The following is a 24065-nucleotide window of genomic DNA, read 5'->3' as shown; positions in this document are numbered from 1 at the left end:
AATCTTTGGGAATTATTCAATTTGTTTTTATGTTAAAATAATTCACTTCATAATTTTGATGAAGAAAATCCATTTCAATTCAATTTTTTTTCATCAAAATGATGATTTTCATTTTCATCTATCAACAAACTTTTTAAATTGTAGTGGCATGGTCGGTCAACTGATAAGTTGTATGGCTGATTACAGGCAAAGCAATAACTTCTATTTGACAGTTGCGCGTACTCTGGGGTGTGGAATACCTTAATTTTATGGGGAACATCCTGTCCATGTGTAATACTTAATATATTCCAACAGATGACATTACACAAATTTTTCTTCTGTTAAATGAATGATTTGTATATCATCATAATTTGCTATTTATATAAACCACATTTTGGTATAATAATTATTTACCATATCAACATTGAATATTATGAATGTAGAATGAAATATGTCTAAAGTATGATTGGTTTGAATCATTTAATTTATAAGATTTAGGAATCAAAATTTGTAATTATTTAAAAACCCACATTGAAATTGTTTTATATCAACACCCACATTTGAATTATTTTATACTTTAGATTTCATAGCCATATTTGCATCTGTAAAAATATTTATATACCCAAATTTTCAATTATTTTACATGCCCAACTTTTATTTTTGTTGTAAAGAAGTGTAACTTGAAACAACAGTATATCATATAAAGAGAAATAAAGATTAAAGTTATATCATGAATATTGATCATGATTTGTAAAACTCAGAACTGTCAAGTAAATTTAAGACACGATTCAAAATGTTCAGAATATGTCAAGCCATACTGAGAAAAAATAAGAATGTCGAGAATATGTCGAGAAATTTCAAGACAGTATTCAAATGTCAAGAATTTGTCAAGAAATTTTAAGACCATATTCAGAATGTCGAGAATATGTCGAGTAAATTTCATACAAATTTAATATAAATGAGAATTTGTCAAGAAAAATTAAGACACAAGTCATACTTTTGGAGAATGTCGAGTAAAAGTTCATGCAAATTAAGACAAAAACTGGTCTTTTCAGACTTTTAGACTTTTGTAGTGAACATATCATCGGACACAAAACTATTTGCCAATGATTAAAAAAAATAAATTAAAATTGATGGCATACTACGATGTATTCTATCAAGTCTCCCGCAGCTCGGTAATTATGACCAATAGATCTAACTCATCGACGTAGACTCAGTCGTGGTGATCATCATCATACCTTTCCATGATGTTTTGATTATGATCTATTCGATAAATATACTATTTACACAGAGATCCCCAAAGTCTTTATTCACAACGTCGTTCGAAACTAAATTTTAATGAACAAAATATATTTGGAAACCTTGTTACAAATCCCAATTCTAAATATTACAAATTTCAGCTTTCATCTTGGATATACTGCCCATCGCTATCTTTTAAGACCTTTTGGTAAATAAGAAGATGATACGAAGAACCTCAATTTTATAACTTTAAAAATTATGTCCACCAAATGTCCCAAAATGTGTTGTCTTTAAAAAAAATAAGCATCTTAATTAGTAACGTGAGTTTCAGAAAACTTTTTGTCAGAATTGATGTGGTTTTTTTACCAATTACAAGTATGATTTGTCCCAGGGCCATCCTTAAATAAGATATTCGACGTCGACTAATTTTTATTTTGACTTATTCTTTCCTTGTATCGTTTAGTTTTAAAATGTGTGTAAACCACCTGTGCTCTTCTTTTATTCGTATCAGTCACAATTCATACAGTTCCGATTTTAGTAGCTATGTTAATCGCAACTATCTTTTGAACTTGAAATTAAGAATTCCACAGATGCAATAAGATGTGCTTCATATCCTGACTTACCTCTAAAAAATCGACCGTGAGATTCGGTAGAGACTATATCGTTCCAACGATATATAGAGAGATGTTCTCAATTTTCCCGTCGGAACTTTCCGTTTTATTGTAACAGCATTCCAACAATAGCTGCATATGGAGAAAATATGTCTTGTATGTCCTACTGATAGACGATTGGTGCTTACAAAAAAGATTATGGACCAATGTCTTATAATAGTAAAGAAGAAGTCATCCCTAAAAAACAAATGAGGATGCCATCATGATTTGGTTAGCCGTATGGAATATGAGTGACAGATGACCATAGATATGCTCCAACTATAGCCGCAAAATCCTTTCCTCGTTTCTGACATAACAGAATGAGAAATGTGTGTTTGTCATGATCATTACGACAAGTGCCACATGTCGAACAGGAATTTCTTTCCATTCTAATCGCGTGAGTTCATCTGCTGTAAGGTAGCTTTTTTGTGAATTTTTTTGTGAACTTATGTCTTTGGCTTCATCACTGAATTAATTTATAACATACCAGTCTTAAATTATCAATTGATAAATTCAGAAATTACATCAATGTTTCAAGAAACTAAGGTTCCTACTCCTTCAGGCTAAATTGACTTTATATGCATTTGACTATGTTTTTTAAGTCCCTTTTGGTCATATATAGCTCCTTAAGCACTCGGGTTTTCCTTGACTTCCAAATTTTGGATTTGGGCGTTCCCGATGAAGGTAAATCGAGAAAAACGCTTCGAATGCAACAATTTTATAAAGTGATATTTTAATTTTCCAGCACTGGGGTCATACCGCTGATGGTGGATTCATATTCCCGTGGGTATGACCAAGCTCATTAGTCAGGGCTTTGGCAACAACGATATTAACACCATATCTTTCTTAAATTCTCCGTTAAAAAAATAAGAAATCATTAAGAAATTAAGGTTCGAACACCCTCAGGTAAAGTTGACCATGCGTAGATTTGGCTTATCTGTTATAAGGTCCATTTTGGTCATAAAACTCCTCAAGTATTCAAGTATTTATACATCTTTGTATTTCAAATTTGTTTTGGTTTGGACATTGATGAAGCTAAATCTTAGAAAAGCGCTCCGACCACGCCAACTTAATAATTAAATACGTTTTATTAACATTTTTTTATTATTATTGCGAAAATTGCGACGGGATAGGAATCGAAACTAGAGGCTCTAAAGAGCCTGTGTCGCTCACCTTGGTCTATGTGCATATTAAACAAAGGACACAGATGGATTCATGACAAAATTGTGTTTTGGTGATGGTGATGTGTTTGTAGATCTTACTTTACTGAACATTCTTGCTCCTTACTACTATCTCTATCTATAATGAACTTGGCCCGGTAATTACAGTGGAAAATACTTTGTAAAAATTTACAAAAATTTACAAAATTTATGAAAATTGTAAAAAATTGACTATAAAGGGCAATAACTCCTTAAGGGGTCAATTGACAATTTTGGTCATGTTGACTTATTTGTAGATCTAACTTTGCTGTACATTATTGCTGTTTACAGTTTATCTCTATCTATAATAATATTCAAGATAATAACCAAAAGCTGCAAAATTTTCTTAAAATTACCAATTCAGGGGCAGCAACCCAACGTGTTGCCTGATTGGTCTGAAAATTTCAGGGCAGATAGATCTTGACCTAATGAACAATTTTATTCTCATCAGATTTGCTCTAAATGCTTTGGTTTCAGAGATATGAGCCAAAAACTGCATTTTACCCTATGTACTATTTTTTAGCCATGTCAGCCATCTTGGTTCGCGAGCAGGGTCATCGGACACATTTTTTAAACTAAATACCCTAATGATGATTGTGGACAAGTTTGGTTAAATTTGTCTTAGTAGTTTCAGAGGAGAAGATTTTTGTAAAAGATTACAAAAATTTACGAAAAATGGTTAAAAATTGACTATAAAGGGCAATAACTCCTTAAGGGGTCAACTGACCATTTTGGTCATGTTGACTTATTTGTAGATCTTACTTTGCTGAACATTATTGCTGTTTACAGTTTATCTCTATCTATAATAATATTCAAGATAATAACCAAAAACGGCAAAATTTCCTTAAAATTACCAATTCAGGGGCAGCAACCCAACAACGGGTTGCCTGATTGGTCTGAAAATTTCAGGGCAGATAGATCTTGACCTAATGAACAATTTTATCCAAATCAGATTTGCTCTAAATGCTTTGGTTTCAGAGATATGAGCCAAAAACTGCATTTTACCCTATGTACTATTTTTTAGCCATGTCGGCCATCTTGGTTTGCGGGCGGGGTCATCGGACACATTTTTTAAACAAGATACTCTAATGATGATTGTGGACAAGTTTGGTTAAATTTGTCTTAGTAGTTTCAGAGGAGAAGATTTTTGTAAAAGATTACAAAAATTTACGAAAAATGGTTAAAAATTGACTATAAAGGGCAATAACTCCTTAAGGGGTCAACTGACCATTTTGATCATGTTGACTTATTTGTAGATCTTACTTTGCTGAACATTATTGCTGTTTACAGTTTATCTCTATCTATAATAATATTCAAGATAATAACCAAAAACGGCAAAATTTCCTTAAAATTACCAATTCAGGGGCAGCAACCCAACAACGGGTTGTCCGATTCATCTGAAAATTTCAGGGCAGATAGATCTTGACCTGATAAATAATTTTACCCCATGTCAGATTTGCTCTAAATGCTTTGGTTTCAGAGATATATGCCAAAATCTACATTTTACCCTATGTTCTATTTTTAGCCATGGCGGCCATCTTGGTTGGTTGGCCGGGTCACCGGACACATTTTTTAAACTAGATACCCCAATGATGATTGTGGCCAAGTTTGGTCAAATTTGGCCCAGTAGTTTCAGAGGAGAAGATTTTTGTAAAAGTTTACGGACGACGGACGACGGACGACGGACGCAGGACGACGGACGACGGACGCAAAGTGACGAGAAAAGCTCACTTGACCTTTCAGGTCAGGTGAGCTAAAAATAAGAATTAGCATTTTGAATTCTGATAGCATTATTGATGAAGCGCATTTTATAAAATCGCAACAACTAATTTCGCATTCTTGTACAAAGATCGTTATCGCAATAATAAATCTACGCAAAAATTTAAGAAATCAAATATTAAAAAAAATAATGTATTTCTGCCGTTTTATTATATCAAAAACTAAGAGTTATTCGTGTAACATGTATTTAGTAAGACTTTACTCAACTACTGGGTACAACAAATCTTTAAACAAAAGTATGTGTTTAATCTTTATTTCAGCTATATAAATTAATACATATGGTAACGTCAATTCCAGCTACAGGCAACTATCTACCATATGGTAACAATGGCAACATTTTTACTATATACTAGTATAGCAGTTACGGGTTTTTAGCCAATCCAAAAAGAACACAATACAGGTATACGAAACAATGCATTTGCCTCTACATGGGAATAAACTCTGACCACATCAGGAATGTGTCGTTTTGTGTCTTGGGGTCCCTGATTTTTGACTGCTTGCAGAAGTGCCTCTTTTTCTGTGTGAAACCTAAATATATCAGACAAAATAACGTATGATTTGGAACACTCGTTATTGAAATGAAATAGAAACCAAAAGCATGAAGATTAACTTAACTGAAAACAAAATTCTCAATCGATGGAGTTTGATTAACAACTCTTTACAAGTATATGAAACCGATATAAAAATAACGATCAAAGAATAAATATGAAATATATCTAATATCAGAAGTTTCTTAATTTCAAGCGGTCTTTGTCAAATTCTATAACGAAGGAAATTCTTGTTTTTACTTTTAAGCCTCATTTTCTTGTCACAAGAAAGCAGATAAAACTGCTTAAAATTCCTAGGTTAAAACGATTAGTGCAAAAATAGATTAGTAAATATTTCTTACATCAGGACATGATTTTCTTCTTGGTTTTCCGTTTGTGATATGTTTAGAAGTTGAAGTGCCCGGTCTTTCCTCTCCTTTACTCCTTTCTCTCCATTGTGTCATTCTGTATTCTAAATCAGTCAGCACTTTTTTACTCGTCTCCAATTCGGGCAATGTTGTATCAAAGAAAAGAAAATTAATATCAAGTATTTTCATTAAATTGATAATGCTGTCATTTTCTTTTTCCATTTTTTTGAAAATTCTGTAAGCTTCGTAAAAATCATGCTCCGTGAATTCATTCTTTTTTCTATGTCTAGTTTTCAGTAATTTTATAGATTCTGTGTCCAACATCTTTATTGTCAAATATTTCAGGAAGGTAGCGTCTATAACAGACAGGTTTGAACGATGTATATACATAAAGTATCTCTGACAAAGCATCTCCTTCAGGATGTCAACTGATCTAGCAGACGATTTCCGGTTGAAAAGTCTGTTGTAATTGTTGGTGCTCAGAACCAATACATCAGATTCTCTTGTAACAGTTGTTGTTTCTAGGTAAGTCTTGAGTCCAACAATAACTTCAACAGCACCTGTTAAATGTAAATAGTACGGATATTTTCAAAATCTTCTGTTTACAACCATAACTTGTGACAAGAATTTGATTAGACATGCACCGACAATAGTAGAAAGTCATGATCTGTTATAAAACTCAAACCAGCATTTATTTTGTATTATATACAGTAAGTTTTGCCAGGATCATATGCTAATTTTCTTACATTAATTTTATGAATGACTAAATTTTGAGGAATAATATGATTACAAAACCACAAGTACACTGGTGGAAAGACTGGAAGAATTGTGCGTAAATTTCAATCAATTTTGAGTTTTTCATTGAGGTATGGCAATAAACAAAAATACTTGATACCGGGTATATCATCATTGCATTTATAGTTGCATTCCTGCAATTCTTTAGAAAGATTAGCAATCCACCAGTAGCTAGAATGAGCTAAATGTGTGTCAACGTCAATTTGTCACTAAATTCGTAAAATAATTTCTGTTAAATTGCAATTTAATATTTTTATTAAATCATCAACAACAAAGTAATAAAATGAAGGTTCCATTTTTTCTTTGGAAAAAAATCCAATTCACTGTTTTCAAATACACAAATACTATATACTGTTAAAAAGCAATGTAAGAAATACATTTAAATACATGTTATTGTAGTTTTCTTATTTATTTATTTATGATGCAATTTTCTTTATTTTTTCTCAAGCAATTCGCTGATAACTGTAACCTATATAAATATGGAGTAATAACATGATTATAAATTAAGAACTGTAAATAGATCAGCATTACTACCTTTATTTAGCATCTCCAGTCTTAACAGATCATTTCAAAATATAAAAAAAACAAGGAAAGTTTTTTATTTCTATTAAAAGTACTGTACGAACAGCCACACAATGAAACTTACCGACCACTTCATTGGCTCCTAGAAGACACATCTGATAAGGCCGGTGAGATGTCCGTCGTCTTTGTAGGGTTTCGTAAGGTGTGTAGTTAATACCATTATCTCTGAAAGTAGTACAAATATAGTAATTACAATAAACAGTCCTTATCAAGGGAACATCTTCTACATAAAAAATCAAATTAAGGCAACAAAATAACATTATGGAATCATAAAGATTTACAAATATCGGTTACTCAATGATGTAAATGTATTTTTGAAAATTATTACATGATGCATTACACATTAGAATACTTTCAAGAACAAAGTTCCAATAATTAATTCATTGTAACATAGAAAAAAACTATTTATTTATATAGCTCAGGGTACCTTTTTTTTAAATGAACGCGAAGACTTGTAGTTTCAACTCAATAATATCTTAATAAATCAAGGCAGGGTATTTACATATAAAACATATATACTGCACCTGAAATAATGGAAATAGAACAGGGGAGAGATTTTGTCTCTTTTTTTCGGATCTATGATTATTTTAATAACGTTTCAGCACAGTGAGGTTTTTGTGGATTTTTTACTCTTGGTGTGTTAATTAATTAAAGCGAAGTACTACTTGTCCTTGAATACTTTTTTTTTAAAACTTAGTAGGAAATGCAGTTGTTCCAAGTAGAATTGCACTGATGAGTCCACTTCACATTTTTGCAACACAACATAGTTAACCTTTCCACCATTCATCATGTTTAAACATTAACATTTCCTCCTTAAATTTCGTATTGGCACTAGAATCGGCAAAGTCCTGCGTCAGCGGACGGTATCGCCCCAATGGCAGTAAAACATGATATGATGCCCATGCGCACAACGAGTGTTTCTTAAAGTGCCTTTATAAGGTTTGCTCGAGATCAAACTATTTGAATGACAAAATATAAAACTTTTGATAACATACAACAACAACAGTGTTATAAGAAAATATAACCCCGTCTAAGGTCAACACTGCCCTGGGAAGTTGCTACTTGTTTAGAAAAACAAGTTCTTGTAACAGTTATAACAAAATGCAACTTAGTTGCTGTATAATTTGTTTTACTTCCGATTATCGTTTTCCTGTGCTTAACATACATACATGTATACATCAACTGTCAAGATGAAGTACAGGAATAAAAGCCCTGTTCATTGATAATTTTCTATGTTTTCTATGTATTGTGTGCGATTTTGTCCTATGTACATTTACTCCATATCCTTTCATTTTCTATGCAAAACTGAATATGAATAAACACAACGGGTGTTTGCACATTCAGTAAATGATGTTTATGGAGAGTATTTCTTTCAGTTTAGGAACCTTAAAAATCTATTATTTATATGGTTAAAACGATCTAGCCATTGTCTTAATTCAACGTCAGTGGAAAGCATTCTGCATATTGAAGATGAAAACAAATAAACAATATATATATATATTAAAGAATTGCCTCTGAAAAGTGGGACAACAGGAATGAAGATCAGAAAATTTGAAGTGACACTGCAAAGACGGGTATTTTTTTAGGACCGAAATAATTTTGTCTGTTTATACCCACCCTATGTAACAGGACTAAAATTTAACGTCCATACTCGTACAGGAAGTTGAAGCGATGTTTTACATCCTGTACAAACAAAGAGATGCCATTACATCATTGGATTCATTACTTTTAATGTTCTCGAGTTGATGTTGAAAGAATTGATCATACTGTCTATTGGTGCATGGTTAATTAATTTGATTGAAATAATAATGTTCATTTTATATTTAGTGAAGTTTATTTCACTACTTAATAATAGGAATTATTTTGTAAGAAAATGAGTTTTCTTATAAAGTGCAAGTACTTTCAGGTATGTAAATTTGGTAAATGTAAGCCTTTCTCCAAAACATGTTTACATAATGTCTGAGTCAGTGACAGCAAAAAAAAAAGGTTTTTGATATGTTGAAATTACTGACGAGGTTAAATAAACCTTAGAGTAGTATTGAAAGTCATCGATATAATACAATGTAGCTAGTTATCTAAATTACCAAATTGCAAATCAAACTTCCACTGCTTGAAAACAAGATAAGTGTTTCCATTTAACACTTTGGCATTTCAAATTTTGCACCAAACTAACAATTATATAATCAAGCTGTATCCGAGCTATTTCTGTATCAAGCTTTAATATTTCTGATATCCGTTACTAGGAGAGTGTAAAAACATGTTGATGAAAGGAAAAAAGTCCTATTATTCGACTACTAATGTGAAAAATTAGACAAAACGAACACTTTTCTGATTGTTAAGAATAACAAACTTTATGTTAACTGTATAAACTTAAAAGCCATTTCCACTGCAAACACATCTTACAGATTCCATCCAAAGGAAAAGAGAATTCGTGTATTCTTCCTGAGATGAGATGGTTATTTACCACTTCCTTACATCATATTTAAACATTTCTACTTTCATATAGTACTTTGACGAATGAAAAGAAATGTTCATAATACCAAATAATGCTGTGAGTACATACATGAATCTGTAATACTCTGAATTTTATTAAGATTTGAAATACTTTGAAAATACTTTGGAAGCATTAGGGTGTTTTTTAATATGAACTCCATTTCATCTTAAAAATGTTTTGATTTACATACCCTTTTTTAAAACGTTTTTAATTATTAATATTCACCTTTGGGCTACATTTCATATACAAATGGAAGGAGAAAAGCGCATCAAAAAAGTTTTTCAATTAACCATAACTTTCATATATAAGATTAATCTAAAAAATCTGATACTTTGATTTAAATAAAAGAATTTATTTCATTTCATATCCTGTTTCGATACAAAATACTCGTTTGATCATTTTTTAGATTATATCTTAATAATTAAAAGTGTTGAGAAATGTCATAAAAAATGCATCGTTTACGACATATTAACACTGTTACAATCTTTTATTCCAGAACCGACAATTGTCATTATTAACCGACGATTAAGAATTAATTACAATTTCTTCTTACATCAGAAAAAGGAAGACTAACAACACGAACAATCCTTCATTATTGGAGCCATAACATCAATGTTATCACAGGTTACTAACATACTCTTTTTAAAATGAATTTCAATTTCGAAAATTTACATCTTTCATGGATCAATCCAGACTTCCTTTGGAAACTGTGGCAATTAATATATTTGCGATCGATGAGTAAAAAATAAAGTTCAAATGAGGATTTCATTTTCCTATGGGAAGACAAATTACTATTGCAAAATGATTACAAGTCTGCTATCACTTGAAACATGAAACTTTCCATCTCCTTTTTTAATTGCATGAATAATTAAAAAGTTCCCGGTAGAGTTTAGTAAAATCCCTTATAAGAAGAGGTAATCAAGTGTACAATAAAAACCAAACTAATGTGCATATAAAAGTTATGAACTGAAGTTTACACAAAAAAGGAGATTTGGGTTATAAGTCTGAAACTTTTCACTAAAAGCATTTTTTACTAAAATGCACAGTATCACAGATTTATGTAAAACAAGAGGATGTGGTATGATTGCCAATCATGATTCAATTATCAACCGAAAGACCAAAATGACGTAGAAGTTAACAACTATATGTATACTTTAAAGTTTTTATTACTTATTTCGTAAAATAATACGTATGCCCAAATTAAAAGTGCCAGCAAATAGCTCTAACTGCAATTTTGATAGATTTTTTAAAAAAATTCAGTATTTGTTCAAAACGTCTATAATAACACCTTTTTTACTAAATCCAAAACTCTACTGAAAGTACAGATCTATATATTGTCTTTCAAATGAAAATTAATTCATTTTGGTAAAAGACGTCTTTCGATATGTCAAAATTGTGTTCAGCAGCGACATCTTGCGCTGAATAGTATTTTGATATTTTTTTAAGGAAATTTGTGTTGACTCTTTAATATTTAAATTCCCGAAGGTTTAAAATTTGATCTCTTTTTAGATATTGACCATGTTTTTTTGGATAAAAAGCCGAAACATCCAAAAAGTTGCAATAGAAACATTTCCGGCACACACTTGGTCTCATTAAGCTCGGACTATACTGTTCCCACCATTAATCAGTAGTTGTTTGATCATCTTTTATTTGTAACGCTATGTCATAATTGCATACAAACAGATAAAGCACTTCTCAAACTATTTTCCATACCTTGGTAAAAGATCTGGTAATATTCGTTGGAGTTCTCCCCAGATTTCCGGATATTGTGTCTTATGTGAAGCTTGGTCTGCAATCACCTCTGCTTCACCTCTGAAAGTGAATAGAAATAAAGCTTGAATATTAATACATTTACCGGTTTTTAAGTTAATTAAAGAGTTTCTGATGTCCTTATATACTATTTGAGACCATTTCGTCACCATGTACCCCTTCAACCCGTAGTATACCTCGGAGTTTAGAAATTAGTCCCACTACTAGTATCTCTTCTGACGGGTACGATAACAATCAAATGGACGTCCGCTCGCTGTGTGGGATGTATAAATACGCAGCCACGTCCTGAAGGAATAGGGAAAATGTCACGTTCTTTGCACATTAAAGGACACTTTCAACAACTCTCCGAGGGGCTTGTAAACAGACAACCTGTTACAAGGCAAAATTTCTGTGCCTATTCCGTGTGCAATCATCTTCCAGTAGCAGTCCCTGCCACCGGATCGACCTACTTTACAGCGCCTATCTATCTAATATTATTGTTAATTTGTTCTTGTCATGAATAGCCATGAAATATTTACTACTGGACGTTAGACAAACACCACCCAATTCACCAATCAATCACAATTTCTCATAAAATGAAACAGATTTAATGAAATAAAGCACTTGCGTCTTACTATTATTTTTGTAACGATATTGATTTGATAGATATGTTGCAAATTGATTAAGAAAGGTAATGTTACCTTTGTAAACTCTTTGTTGGCCTTCTCAGTTGCGAAATCGCGAATATTAGGGTCGTATGTTACAGTTATGTACTAATTTATATGTAAGGACACATGTCATATATCAAAGAGTTTTGCTAGCACTTACAAGGAATTTGGACATATTGTGTATTTGTAAATTGACCAGCTTTTATACGAGTTAAAAAAAGATGTATACTAGTCAACAAAAGTAACGACACACAAGTTTGAACTCAAATTTATCATAAAATATGATAAATAGGAAAAACTGTTAAATCATTCAACGAAAAACATTCATTTTGCAAAGCAAATATATATGATTAAAAGAATCTGACAAAATTGGAAAGTGAGAAATTACCGTGTTATTGAACACAGGGGTCCGGCAAATTTATTTTGCGCAAAATGATGACAAAAGTCGTCACTTAATTTCAAAGATGAGAGTTAAGTATTCAAATATCTGCAAAGGCATTCAAAAGTTTAAGCAGACCATACTTTAGTTTAAAGTTTTAAGTTCTACTATCGATTTTTGAATTTTTGGGTGAAAATACGATTTTTGAAATTACAAAAATTGCCAAAAAAATAATTCGCGTATTTGCCTTAAATCAATGGTTTTGATAAGAAAATAACACTAGATGTAAATATTAGACCAATTGGGCAATTATTTACCTTGGTACAGTGTATCCAATTTCATTATATATGGAAAATATATTGCCTTGTATCGTTTCTTTTGTTGACTAGTATATATGAAAATAAGATTTTCTAAATTTCGTGCGTCCGAAGCCCTTTTCTGGATTTTCCATGATCAGGAATGCCCAAGCCCAAACAATTGAAAGCCAGGGACGTATAAATACTGGAAACGCTAATAGCAATGTAACCAAAAGGAGCATACAAAGAATAGCCAATTTCATTTGAGGTCAACGTTGCCTGAGGGAGTTGAAACCTTGGTGTTAAAGAATTTCTTATTTCTCAACGGAGAATTTTAGCAAAGAATGCTATAAATCATGTCAATACCGAATATATTATATTTTTTCAGACAGAAAAGACATTCAACTCGTTAAAATAATTTTACTACATTTGTTATAATATTAATCATATCGAACCTGAGCATAAAAAATATGTTTTCGACTGGCTGACCCTGTCGTACAATCGGACTTCCATAATGCATTGTTTCCTTTTGTAAAGCAATAGTCATAGATTTCTTCATTTTTGGCAGCCATTGTTTGAATAAAGGATTATTCTCTACAAATTCAGTCTTTTCATGAAATTCCCTCTCAAGGACATCTCTCACAGATCTATTGTACAATGCTCTGTCAACCACCATTAAATCCGTCTCTTCATCTGTCACAACACTAGCAGTTCTCACACAATCCTCCTTAATCAGAGCAACTTCTCCAAATGCCTGACCCTCATCTACAAGTTATCGAGACGGATATCTTTAGAATAGTAGCTTAATTGAAGATAGTGAAATATGAAAATATCGTTTAAACTTAATTCAGCTTTTACATATAAGTATCAAGTGTTCTAAACAGTTGGCTTAATTAGTTATTGGTGGCTGGTGCATATTAGTTGTAAACCTGTACAAAGTTTACTACCTGTTTTTCTTTTTTTCCAAACAACTAGTAAAGAAGCATTTTTCATATTCATGACATTCTTGACTTAGCCTGGATTTACATAGCAGAAGACAATTACCCGGTCGATGCACCTGTTTCATTGGGAACTCATGCCATTCCCTCGGGTTTTTAATTTTTATATCTTGGTTGGTATATTCCACATGGATTTACGAGTTTTGAACATCGGAACACTACTTTTGTCTTTCAGCTAGAAAACCAGAAGCACCAGGGCATTTCCCCAGCAATAAGGGAATAATTGTAAAACGGTTGAATTATTTTAAGTTGGTTCAGACAGATACATAAGTATACTGAAATTATTGTTTGTTTCAATTATATCCATAATATTTAAAAAGCCCCTTTACAATTCCCTCAAAACGACCCAAGCTCAACTCGTCCAATCTACGGAAATGGAAAACGTTAATTGTGATATTTTGTATAGAACCTAACCTGATATAATCTGCAATTTCATATTTCTCCCCACTACTTAGATCCAAATATTGGGAAGAATAGATCCTTTTTGGAATCTTGTTTAATAATAATAAAATATTCCTTTACCCTTCCGGTTGATCAGCATTTCCTAATTAATGATATTGCTGAAAGATAGGACAATCGTTTAACCGCTTAAGAATAACAATTTAAGGGCAAGGTCGATGGATTATCAAACAATGACCAACAATACGAACTCACCATTATTTTAGGTGATTCATCCAATGACCAAATGTCACATGATTTGGTACCAATAACAAGAGGCTCTCAAGAGCCTGAATCGCTCACCTGTATTTCAGAGGAAAAGATTTTTAAATGTAAGCAAACTTGATGAACAAATTGTGTAAAATTGTCCTTTAAGGGCAATAAATCCTAAAGGGGTCAATTGACAATTTTGGTCATTTAACTTTTTTGTAGATCTTACTTTGCTTAACATTATTGCTGCTTACAGTTTATATATATCTATAATAATATTCAAAATAATAACAAAAAACTGCAAAATTTTGTTAAAACTACCAATTCGGTGGCAGCAACCCAAAAATGGGTTGTTCGATTCGTCTGATAATTTCAGGGCCGATAGATCTTGACCAATTAAACAATTTTACCCCATGTCACATTTGCTCTAAAAGATTTAGTTTTTGAGATATAAGCCAAAAACTGCATTTGACCCCTATGTTCTATTTTTAGCCATGGCGGCCATGTTTGTCGATAGATACAAACTTCGGATACAATTTATAAACAAGATACCCTAAGGAACATTTAGATAAAGTTTGAAGGTAATTGGCCCAGTAGTTTCAGAGGAGAAGATTTTTAAATGTTAGCAAACTTGATGAACAAATTGTGTAAAATTGTCTTTAAAGGGCAATAACTCCTTAAGGGGTCAATTGACAAGTATGGTCATATAAACTTTTTTGTAGATCTTACTTTGCTGAACATTATTGCTGCTTACAGTTTATATATATCTATAATATTCAAAATAATAACAAAAAACTGCAAAATTTTGTTAAAACTACCAATTCGGTGGCAGCAACCCAACAATGGGTTGTTCCATTCGTCTGAAAATTTCAGAGCTGATAGATCTTGACCAACTGAACAATTTTACCCCATGTCAGATTTGCTCTAAAAGCTTTAGTTTTTGAGATATAAGCCAAAAACTGCATTTGACCCCTATGTTCTATTTTTAGCCATGGCGGCCATGTTTGTCGATGGATCAAAACTTCGGATACAATTTATAAACTAGATACCCTAAGGAACACTTAGTTAAAGTTTGAAGGTATTTGGCCCAGTAGTTTCAGAGGAGAAGATTTTTGAAATAGTTTACGACGACAGACGACGACGACGACGACGACGACGGACGCCAAGTGATGGCATAAGCTCACATGGGGCCCTTCGGGCCCCGGTGAGCTAAAAACGGAAGAAACTCCCGCTCTGACATTTGAAATGTGCACGACTTGAGATTATGTTCAAATTTTAAAGTTATAAGAAAGATCAAAAGTTTCATGACTCGGTATATGTATCTATATGGCATGCGCAAACAAATTAATTCCAGTGGGCTATATAAAAAGATAAAAGATTTTTGATTGTTTAACCTTGAACTTTGATTAAGTATCCTAAAGTTGCGAAATTGAACAAAGTGAAAGATTCAATTAATCATAAAAAATGTGGTTCTACAAACCTGCAACTTGTCAAATGGTTAAGCCGGTACTTAAAACTCGACTTGCATAAACAAACCAATTATTTTTTTTTATTTAGAACTGAATGAATTATACATTTTTATAAGGCATCATATGATTCTGGTAGAAAATAAGGCAGACATTTACATGTCACAATGTTTCATTGAAAACTAACTTGAGGTCCATACATGTTGTCCGAGCTGTGTTCTATCAAGTAACTTATCAATTTTTGCTTTTGCGAGAACTTTTTCCACATGCTGACGTATTTCTTGATCATTTTCTTTGTCTTGAACAACATAGATTGATACCCTGCCTTTTAAAATAACATATAACCTGTAAAAAAACATATGGATATAATTAGTTATTTTAATTGGATACATTGTATATCCTGTCATTTGAACTTTAAAGATTTGTTCTTATGTACGACATTTAAAAATTCAAAATAAATGTTTCACTTCTGTTTCTATACTTATGTCTGATCGCCTGTAACAAATCGCTTCTTTATTAATAATTTTTAACGCAAAACATGTTTTAGTCCATTTGTTTTTTTCTGCATCGAAAAATTTAGAACTAGTAAACTATAACAAGCGATGATCTGATTAACTGTTATAAAGATATAGTTGGTGGTACTGCAGTCTTGTAGTAGAGCCCAGCAGATTGTTCACTATAATATCGTGCACTTCAGAGGGCACACATCTCTAGTTTAGATAACTTCCGTACAGATAATCTTTTCATAAAATAAAAATGACGCAAAACAATAATTCACCTGTCACCACTGTCACCCTGCCTGATAATTACATTGTCTTCATTTGTTCGCATGAAGATACAGTGACGAATAACATCCTTCACGATATCTAAAATATAATAAAATGTATATTCACAGACATTTTATACAAATATTGCGGGTTATTTTCACTGAAAAAAATAAAATTAAATAGAATTTATCACTTTCCTGGTAATTTATACCATAGAAAAAAAAAACTTTTACACCACAGATTGTTTAGCAATACAATGAAATGGCAAAAAGTGGGAATTGGATGTCAAAGTGGTCTTTCGATCACAGGAAAGTCTGGCATGTTCTATAGGTATGATATTTGTAGAAACTATGAATCGAAGCTACATGAGAAACCCTTGACGGTCTCAGGCGATGGCAAATTCTTGATTTGGGGCATGTGATGTATATAATAAATATGCAGGACAACCAATTTTACTCATGTATTATATAATTTATGTTTATAAATCTTTAGTTGATTATTACATATAATCAGGCCATACAAGAAATTTGTATGTCTCTGTTGGAATTTCCTGGTAAAAGGGGTTATTGTTATTTGTGATATAAGCCTCCATTTTTTTCCGTTTCTGTCACTCATTTGGCCTAATTAAAATGTTGATGTTATATTCATTCTGTACAAGGGAACTTTCAAGGTAGGAAAACTTAACAGATAGAACTTTATTAGATAAATATATTTCATTTAAACAAACGGTATGTGTACATATACTATACCAACGCCAGTTTCACTTAATAGCACATGCGTGTCTGATCAGAAGGAAAGGAAATAGTTTGAATTTTGCCATCAATTTACATTTTAAAATCATAAATGTAGTGACATTTTTCTGTGAATCACGTACCCATAGATGCAATTCTGCCAACCGTAGTTTTAACGCATCATAAGATCTAAAACTTCCCAATTTTTATATGAAGCAAAAATAAACTCTGCTTTTTGCATGCCCATCAATCATATAACAATAAAAATCATTTTGTCAAACACCAAATAAAGGTGAATATGAGTTCATAATGTTCCATAATGAAGATTGACTGTATCAATCCAAAACGAACACATTAAAAACTCATTACCAAATATTCTATTAATAATCTTAAATAACAAAATATTCTAGACATGTTTTTGTCATGTTAAATATTGCTTTATATTATATCGTTTTAAGTTTATGAAAGGATGTTGAGGTAGATTATTACGACAATAAGATGAAAAATATTTATAAAACTATAACAAGATGGCTATTGAAACGCTGTTTTTTTCTTGCTCTAGTGGCTATGAAAGGTCATATAGAAACTGTTCCTTCTGATTTTTTGATAAATTGACAATTCGCGCGTCTGGCGTAAAACATTATATTTTGTGATGAATAACAATGAAAACTACACGGAAAGGTTTGCAAGTACTTATACATCCATTTGGCTTTCAGATGTTTTCTTTTGAGTTTGAGAGTTCCCGAAAAAAGTTAATCTAGAAAAGCGCTTCTATTCGGACGCGCCAAAGTGACAAAGTTTTATTTCTTTTTCATTTGCTGGAACGCTTGAAAAGCTGTGTTTCAAATGGGGGAAACTTGTATAAAACACTACATACAGTCAGAAATAAGAAAATATAAGAATAAGAAGATGTGGTATGATTGCCAATGAGACATCAATACACCAAAGTCAAAATGACGTGGATTTAAACTATAGGTCACCGTAAGGATTTCAACCATGAGCAAAACCCATACCGTATAGTCAGTTATAGAAGGTCCTGTTATGAAAAAATGTGAAATATTCAACCAGAAAAACATTTTTACATTTGTACTATCAATTGATATGTTAATTCTAATTTTTACCACTGAATTTAATTTGGACTTTGAAGTTTAAAATTCCAGGAATTAAGAATATTTTATTCCTTAATTTCATATTTTAAAAAATAAGAAGATATTGTATGATTGCCAATGAGACAACTCTCCACAAGAGACCAAATGACACAGAAATTAACAACTCTAGGTCACCGTACGGCCTTTAACAATGAGCAAAGCCATTACCGCATTTGTCAACTTAATGAAAGCCTTTTACGCTTGTTTTACTTTTCCACATATTATTATATATACAGTTCACCATTTCCATTCATATATTCCTACAGTATGAATCAACATAATTGTATATCTCTTTCCAAAAAAATAATTGTCAGCGTAGTTCTGGCGTAGGTCAACGTCATTTATAACATTTTCTCTCTGCGAGAACTTTTCTTACTTTGATGTAATATAAAAAGGAAAGCAAAGTACGAAAGAACGACCTTTTACAATAATCGCGTCAATGAAAAAAAAAATATTTCAGTTACTGATTAATGTTCTTCAAAAAGAGCTATTGTTGAACGAAATAAATGAAATACATTTATACATTTATACATATTTATCAATTCATATTCAGCAAAAGTATTTTTACTCAAGATGCTAACCAAGCATCATCGATATACGCTCAGTATCTTTTTGGAGTTTGAAAATATGTAAAAAAATAATCTATCAGATTTGATAATTATTACTGATACTATTTCACAAGACAAAATGTATTACTAAAATTAAAGTACTTAGCACATGACCACGTTTAAAGCAATATTTTCACCAGATTTGCTCGTTACATGACTATTTTATATGTATTTTATTATGCTTCCCGATATTATTACATAATATTTCAACAAATTCATATACAATATTTGAATATCAGCCAGCCATTAGACTAATGCTACTAAACCTAGGACTAATATGTGTTATAGTCCCAGATTAAACACAATCACAATAATTACATTTGGAAATTACCATTAGTGGCCTCATTCTTGTGGTAACCTACATAAAAGAGACCAACAAACTTATTGTTTAGGTGTTTGTTGGTCATTTGTAATTGTGTCGTTGGGTTGCTGTCTAAATGACCCACACCCAACGTCTCCTTTTATTAGCATTGATGCTTGATATTGTGACTTAAGCTTTCCTTTCAATTGCCATTCGTTTTAAATATTAATTTGACCACGCAATTTCATATTGTCATTTAAAGTTCGCTTCTTAAGTAAATCAAATACATCTGAATATTAATGGTACGGTATTGAATCGCACCGCACTGCATGTATCCAAGTTTAAATTGATCTGCTTGTAAATTAACAATTGGTAAACTTCATTTATAATTAATCAACGTTTGAAAAAGTTATGTATTTATGAAATATACTAACTATTTAGTAATGTGCTTACTTGAATAAACCAACAGGATTTTGGAAATTAAAAATGTACCGACAATGCTAAAATACAACCACTATTTTGTTTGTAAATAGCTACACTGCACTTACCTGATTTTAAGGTTTTAAACAAACTGGATTTATTCCTAAACCATGCAATAAGTTCTTGGCACTCAAAATCGGTTCTTAAACTCTCTGGTTTCTCAATAACAGAAACAACCTTTTCATAAAACGATGGCATTCTATTGTTTATCTGTTTTATACTTTAAAGTCATGAATAGGAAAATGTATTATTTATTCACCAGGCTTTATACTTAATACCTGTTACATTCCACGAATAACAAAAGTAAAATCTAAATCTATTTCTCATGCTCTTATGAAGTATAAGAAATAATCAATTCCTCTCCATTCTGGTTCCAAATTATAGAAGCGGATTAGACCCCGTTGCCATGTGACTGTTTTTCTTTCCCTATAAAACAACATGGGTCATCAACAATTGTGATCTCTCTCGATAACACAAACATAAGTGAATTAATTGTTCTGCAGTACCTTTACATCTCTATATAATGGAAAATAATAAACTCGACCATAAATTTTGTCATAAAGGAAGCTTGTATCCTAGATAACAACAATGCTACTTTTAACTTCAAACCTTTGTAGAAAAGGTAGTAAATGATACGGCTCTCGAGTCGTTGCTTATTACATCGATTTAATCATTACAATCCGACTTAAATTCCCACTAATATCATTTCACTGCTTCGGCAACAAACCAATTGGGACTGTTTAAGGCACTTAACTATTGCAGTACTGCAACTGTAAACAATTTTTTTAAAGGTTTAATGCGTCTTATCAATGCATATCAAATATTTACTGTATATACAAACTAGTCATTATTGACATTCAAAATCTGAATTTTTAATGTCATTTTCAGTTGAAAGTTATCAAATCTATTGAAAAGAAAACACACTAAGAAATTTGATTTCGAATTAATATTTGAAGTGAAAGATTTACAAAAAGTTGAAATATATTTTCCAGCTAGAGGAGATCATACTTTTTGACGTGTTTTCACTTTTAAAATGTTTATAAAAACGCACCGACTTTATCACCGGATTAAATTTTCCCTATACAATTTCATCTTTATTTATATCTATTGATGGTCCTTTAAAAGCATTCACCGATCCAAACAGATGCGTGAATACAATATTCAATGAGGCTTGATACGAGAATGTTTCAATATCAAAGCCAACGATGTGTATATTGAAGAAGCCAAAGTCACGTTGTTACAGCATATTATCTATCTTAATTAAATTGTTTATTTACATGACGACCAAACTTGATTTAAAGTCATTTTTTGTTATGCAAAACAACAGTTTGTCATATTATCATTACTGATGATTACTTAAAAAATCACGGGGGAGGGGGAAATACTGAATCGTGATTCATTTCAATACAATATTGAGAGCAAAATGGGTTTTAATCCTTTAGTTTTACTAGAGGTCCTCAAGAGCTTTGTCGCTCACCTTGGTCTATAGGCATATTCAACAAAGGACACTCTCCAACATTGTAGACGAGAATAGAATTAATGACAAAAATTTTTGTATCTTCTATTGCTGATCATTGAAGTCTGTTTAGTTTCTCTCTATCTTCATGATCTTATTTAGTTTTTGCTCCAAACACAAAAGAGGGTAAAAAAAACTCTTATAAAGAGTAACAGTCTGCAAATTATATCAGCAAAATTTGACTTGTTAGTAGGTCTTGTCTTGCTTATCATTTTTGATTATTTAAGTTTCTATCTATCTATTATAATTTTTATCATATATGAGGCAAACCGCCAAAAAAAAATGGAAAAAATCGTAATTAAAGGGCAATAACTCCAATAAGGAGTCGTCGGACAATTTCTGCCATTGTCTTAATTGTAGATCTTGTCTTGCTGATCATTTTTGTATATTTAAGTTTCTTTCTATCTATTATAAGTTTTAAGATATAAGAAAAAAACGCAAAAAAATTGTAGAAATCGGCATCAAAGGGCAATAACTCTAATAAGGAGTCAACTGATGATTTCAACCATAAAACTTATTTGTAGAACTTGTCCTTCTGATCATTTTTAAAATTTAAAGTTTCTCTCTATCTTTTATAGTTTTCAAGATAATTATAGGCAAAAATCGAAAAAAGTGGTAAAATTTGTCATTTAAGGGCAATAACTCCTACAGGAAATCGTCTGACAGTTTTGACGTATATAGATAATTGGTAGAGCTCAATATTCTGAACAGTTTTAGTCCTTTCAGATTTCCTCTCTTTATAACGGGTATCAGAATAATAGACGATACTTGCATTTTACCCCATATGTTCTATGTTTTGCTATGTCGGCCATCTTTGTTGGCAGGCAGGGTCATCGGACACATTTTTTTTTAAACTAAATACTCTAATGATGATTGTGGCTAAGTTTGATTCTATTTGGCCCAGTAGTTTCAGAGGAGAAGATTTTAGTAAACGATTACAAAAATTTACGAAAAATTGTTAAAAATTGACTTTAAAGGGCAATTACTCCTTAAGGGGTCAATTGACAATTTTGGTCATGTTAACTTATTTTTAGATCTTACTTTGCTGAACATTATTGCTGTTTACAGTTTATCTCTAGCAATAATAATATTCAAGATAATTTCCAAAAACTGCAAAATTTCCTTAAAATAACTAATTCAGGGCAGCAACCCAACAACAGGTTGTCTGATTCGTCTGAAAATATCAGGGCAGATAGAACTTCACGTGATGAACATTTTTACAAGTTGTCAAATTTGCTCTAAATGCTTTAGTTTCAGAGATATAAGCCATAAACTGCATTTTACCCCTATGTTCTATTTTTAGCCATGTCGGCCATTTTGGTCGGTGGGCGGGATCATCGGACACATTTTTAAAACTAAATACCCTAATGATGATTGTGGTCAAGTTTGGTTCTATTTGGCCCAGTTGTTTCAGAGGTGAAGATTTTTGTAAAAGATGACAAAAATTATGAAAAATTGTTAAAAATTGACTATAAAGGGCAATAACTCCTTAAGGGGTCAATTGACCATTTTGGTCATGTTGACTTATTTGTAGATCTTACTTTGCTATACATAATTGCTGTTTACAGTTTATCTATATCTATAATAATATTGAAGATAATAACCAAAAACTGCAAAATTTTCTTAAAATTACCAATTCAGGGACAGCAACCCAACAACGGGTTGTCTGATTTGTCTGAAAATTTCAGGGCAGATAGATCTTGACTTGATGAACTTTACCCCATGTCAAATTTGCTCTAAATGCTTTAGTTTCAGAGATATAAGCCAAAATCTACATTTTACCCCTATGTTCTATTTTTAGCCATGGCGGCCATTTTGCTTGGTGGGCCGGGTCGTCGGACACACTTTTTAAACTAGATACCCCAATGATGATTGTGGCCAAGTTTGGTTACCTTTGGCCTAGTAGTTTCAGCAAAGAAGATTTTTGTAAAAGTTACCGGACGACGGACGACGGACGCCAAGTGATGAGAAAAGCTCATTTGGCCCTTTAGGCCAGATGAACGACGGACGACGGACGCCAAGTGATGAGAAAAGCTCATTTGGCCCTTTAGGCCAGATGAGCTAAAAAAAGGCATATGCAGTGTACTTTTTTAAAAACATTATCATAGTGACCGATCAATGATGATATCATCCAATACAGGTTTAAATCTATTAATCTTTCAAAAATATTTCTTTAAAAATAAATGGGCAACAATTATAATTCATATAGTTTGTTCTTCAATATGATTTATTTTGTGTTTTTACAAAAAAATATCCACTTAGTCAACAAATAGTACAATGATATTCCTTTCAATACAGATACGGACGTTTGGCAGGTATTAAACATTACTTTCAATACAGGTAGGGGTGTTTGGCAGGTATTAAACAGGTATGATATTCTGCATGAGGAGAGATTAAACATGATGTATTTTGCTGTCAAATAACAAACATGTAGAAAGACCAGACAATACATTGTTCTGACGATCTATATCTTATAACGGTGGATAAAGAAAACAGAGAGAATCAAACAGATTCAACCTTCAACATTGTTTATTTAAGTTGATAATATTTTAGTTTATTCTGTCAAAAAAATATGTAAAGGAAAGACAGTTTTGTTTCATATTATTGTCACTATATTTGATTTTTTCTTCTGTTTATCCGAAGGAGAAAGCAAACCAAGATTATTAAAGTTCAAATTAATAAAACAATAAGAAGTATC

The 24065-nt window shown here is 31.8% G+C and overlaps 1 protein-coding gene across 1 annotated transcript; it reads right to left on the bottom strand.

The window, feature by feature from the left end:
- Positions 1 to 5083: 5083 nt before the first annotated feature.
- On the bottom strand, positions 5084 to 20690 carry LOC127737827 (uncharacterized). Its single transcript, XM_052248768.1, has 8 exons — positions 19920 to 20690; positions 16595 to 16682; positions 16004 to 16161; positions 13160 to 13469; positions 11326 to 11424; positions 7183 to 7283; positions 5736 to 6301; positions 5084 to 5374 (listed from the first exon to the last, which is right to left on the bottom strand). Exons 1-8 carry the CDS (start codon positions 20047 to 20049, stop codon positions 5297 to 5299), a joined length of 1530 nt encoding a protein of 509 aa, XP_052104728.1. The 5' UTR covers positions 20050 to 20690; the 3' UTR covers positions 5084 to 5296.
- Positions 20691 to 24065: the final 3375 nt, after the last annotated feature.

This window comes from Mytilus californianus, unplaced genomic scaffold (assembly GCF_021869535.1).
Source record: "Mytilus californianus isolate M0D057914Y unplaced genomic scaffold, xbMytCali1.0.p SCAF_4, whole genome shotgun sequence".
Taxonomy (NCBI): domain Eukaryota; kingdom Metazoa; phylum Mollusca; class Bivalvia; order Mytilida; family Mytilidae; genus Mytilus; species Mytilus californianus.
Note: the sequence above shows the minus strand (reverse complement) of the source record. Positions and strands in the feature narration are given on the sequence as shown.

Coding starts and splice junctions, on each gene's coding strand:
- LOC127737827 (XM_052248768.1), bottom strand. CDS start 20,049: ATGCCATCGTTTTATGAAAAGGTTGTTTCTGTTATTGAGAAACCAGAG. Junction 11,425..13,159: donor AACATATTTTTTATGCTCAG/GTTCGATATGAT, acceptor ATTCACTTTCAG/AGGTGAAGCAGAGGTGATTG. Junction 6,302..7,182: donor AGGAGCCAATGAAGTGGTCG/GTAAGTTTCATT, acceptor TACATTTAACAG/GTGCTGTTGAAGTTATTGTT.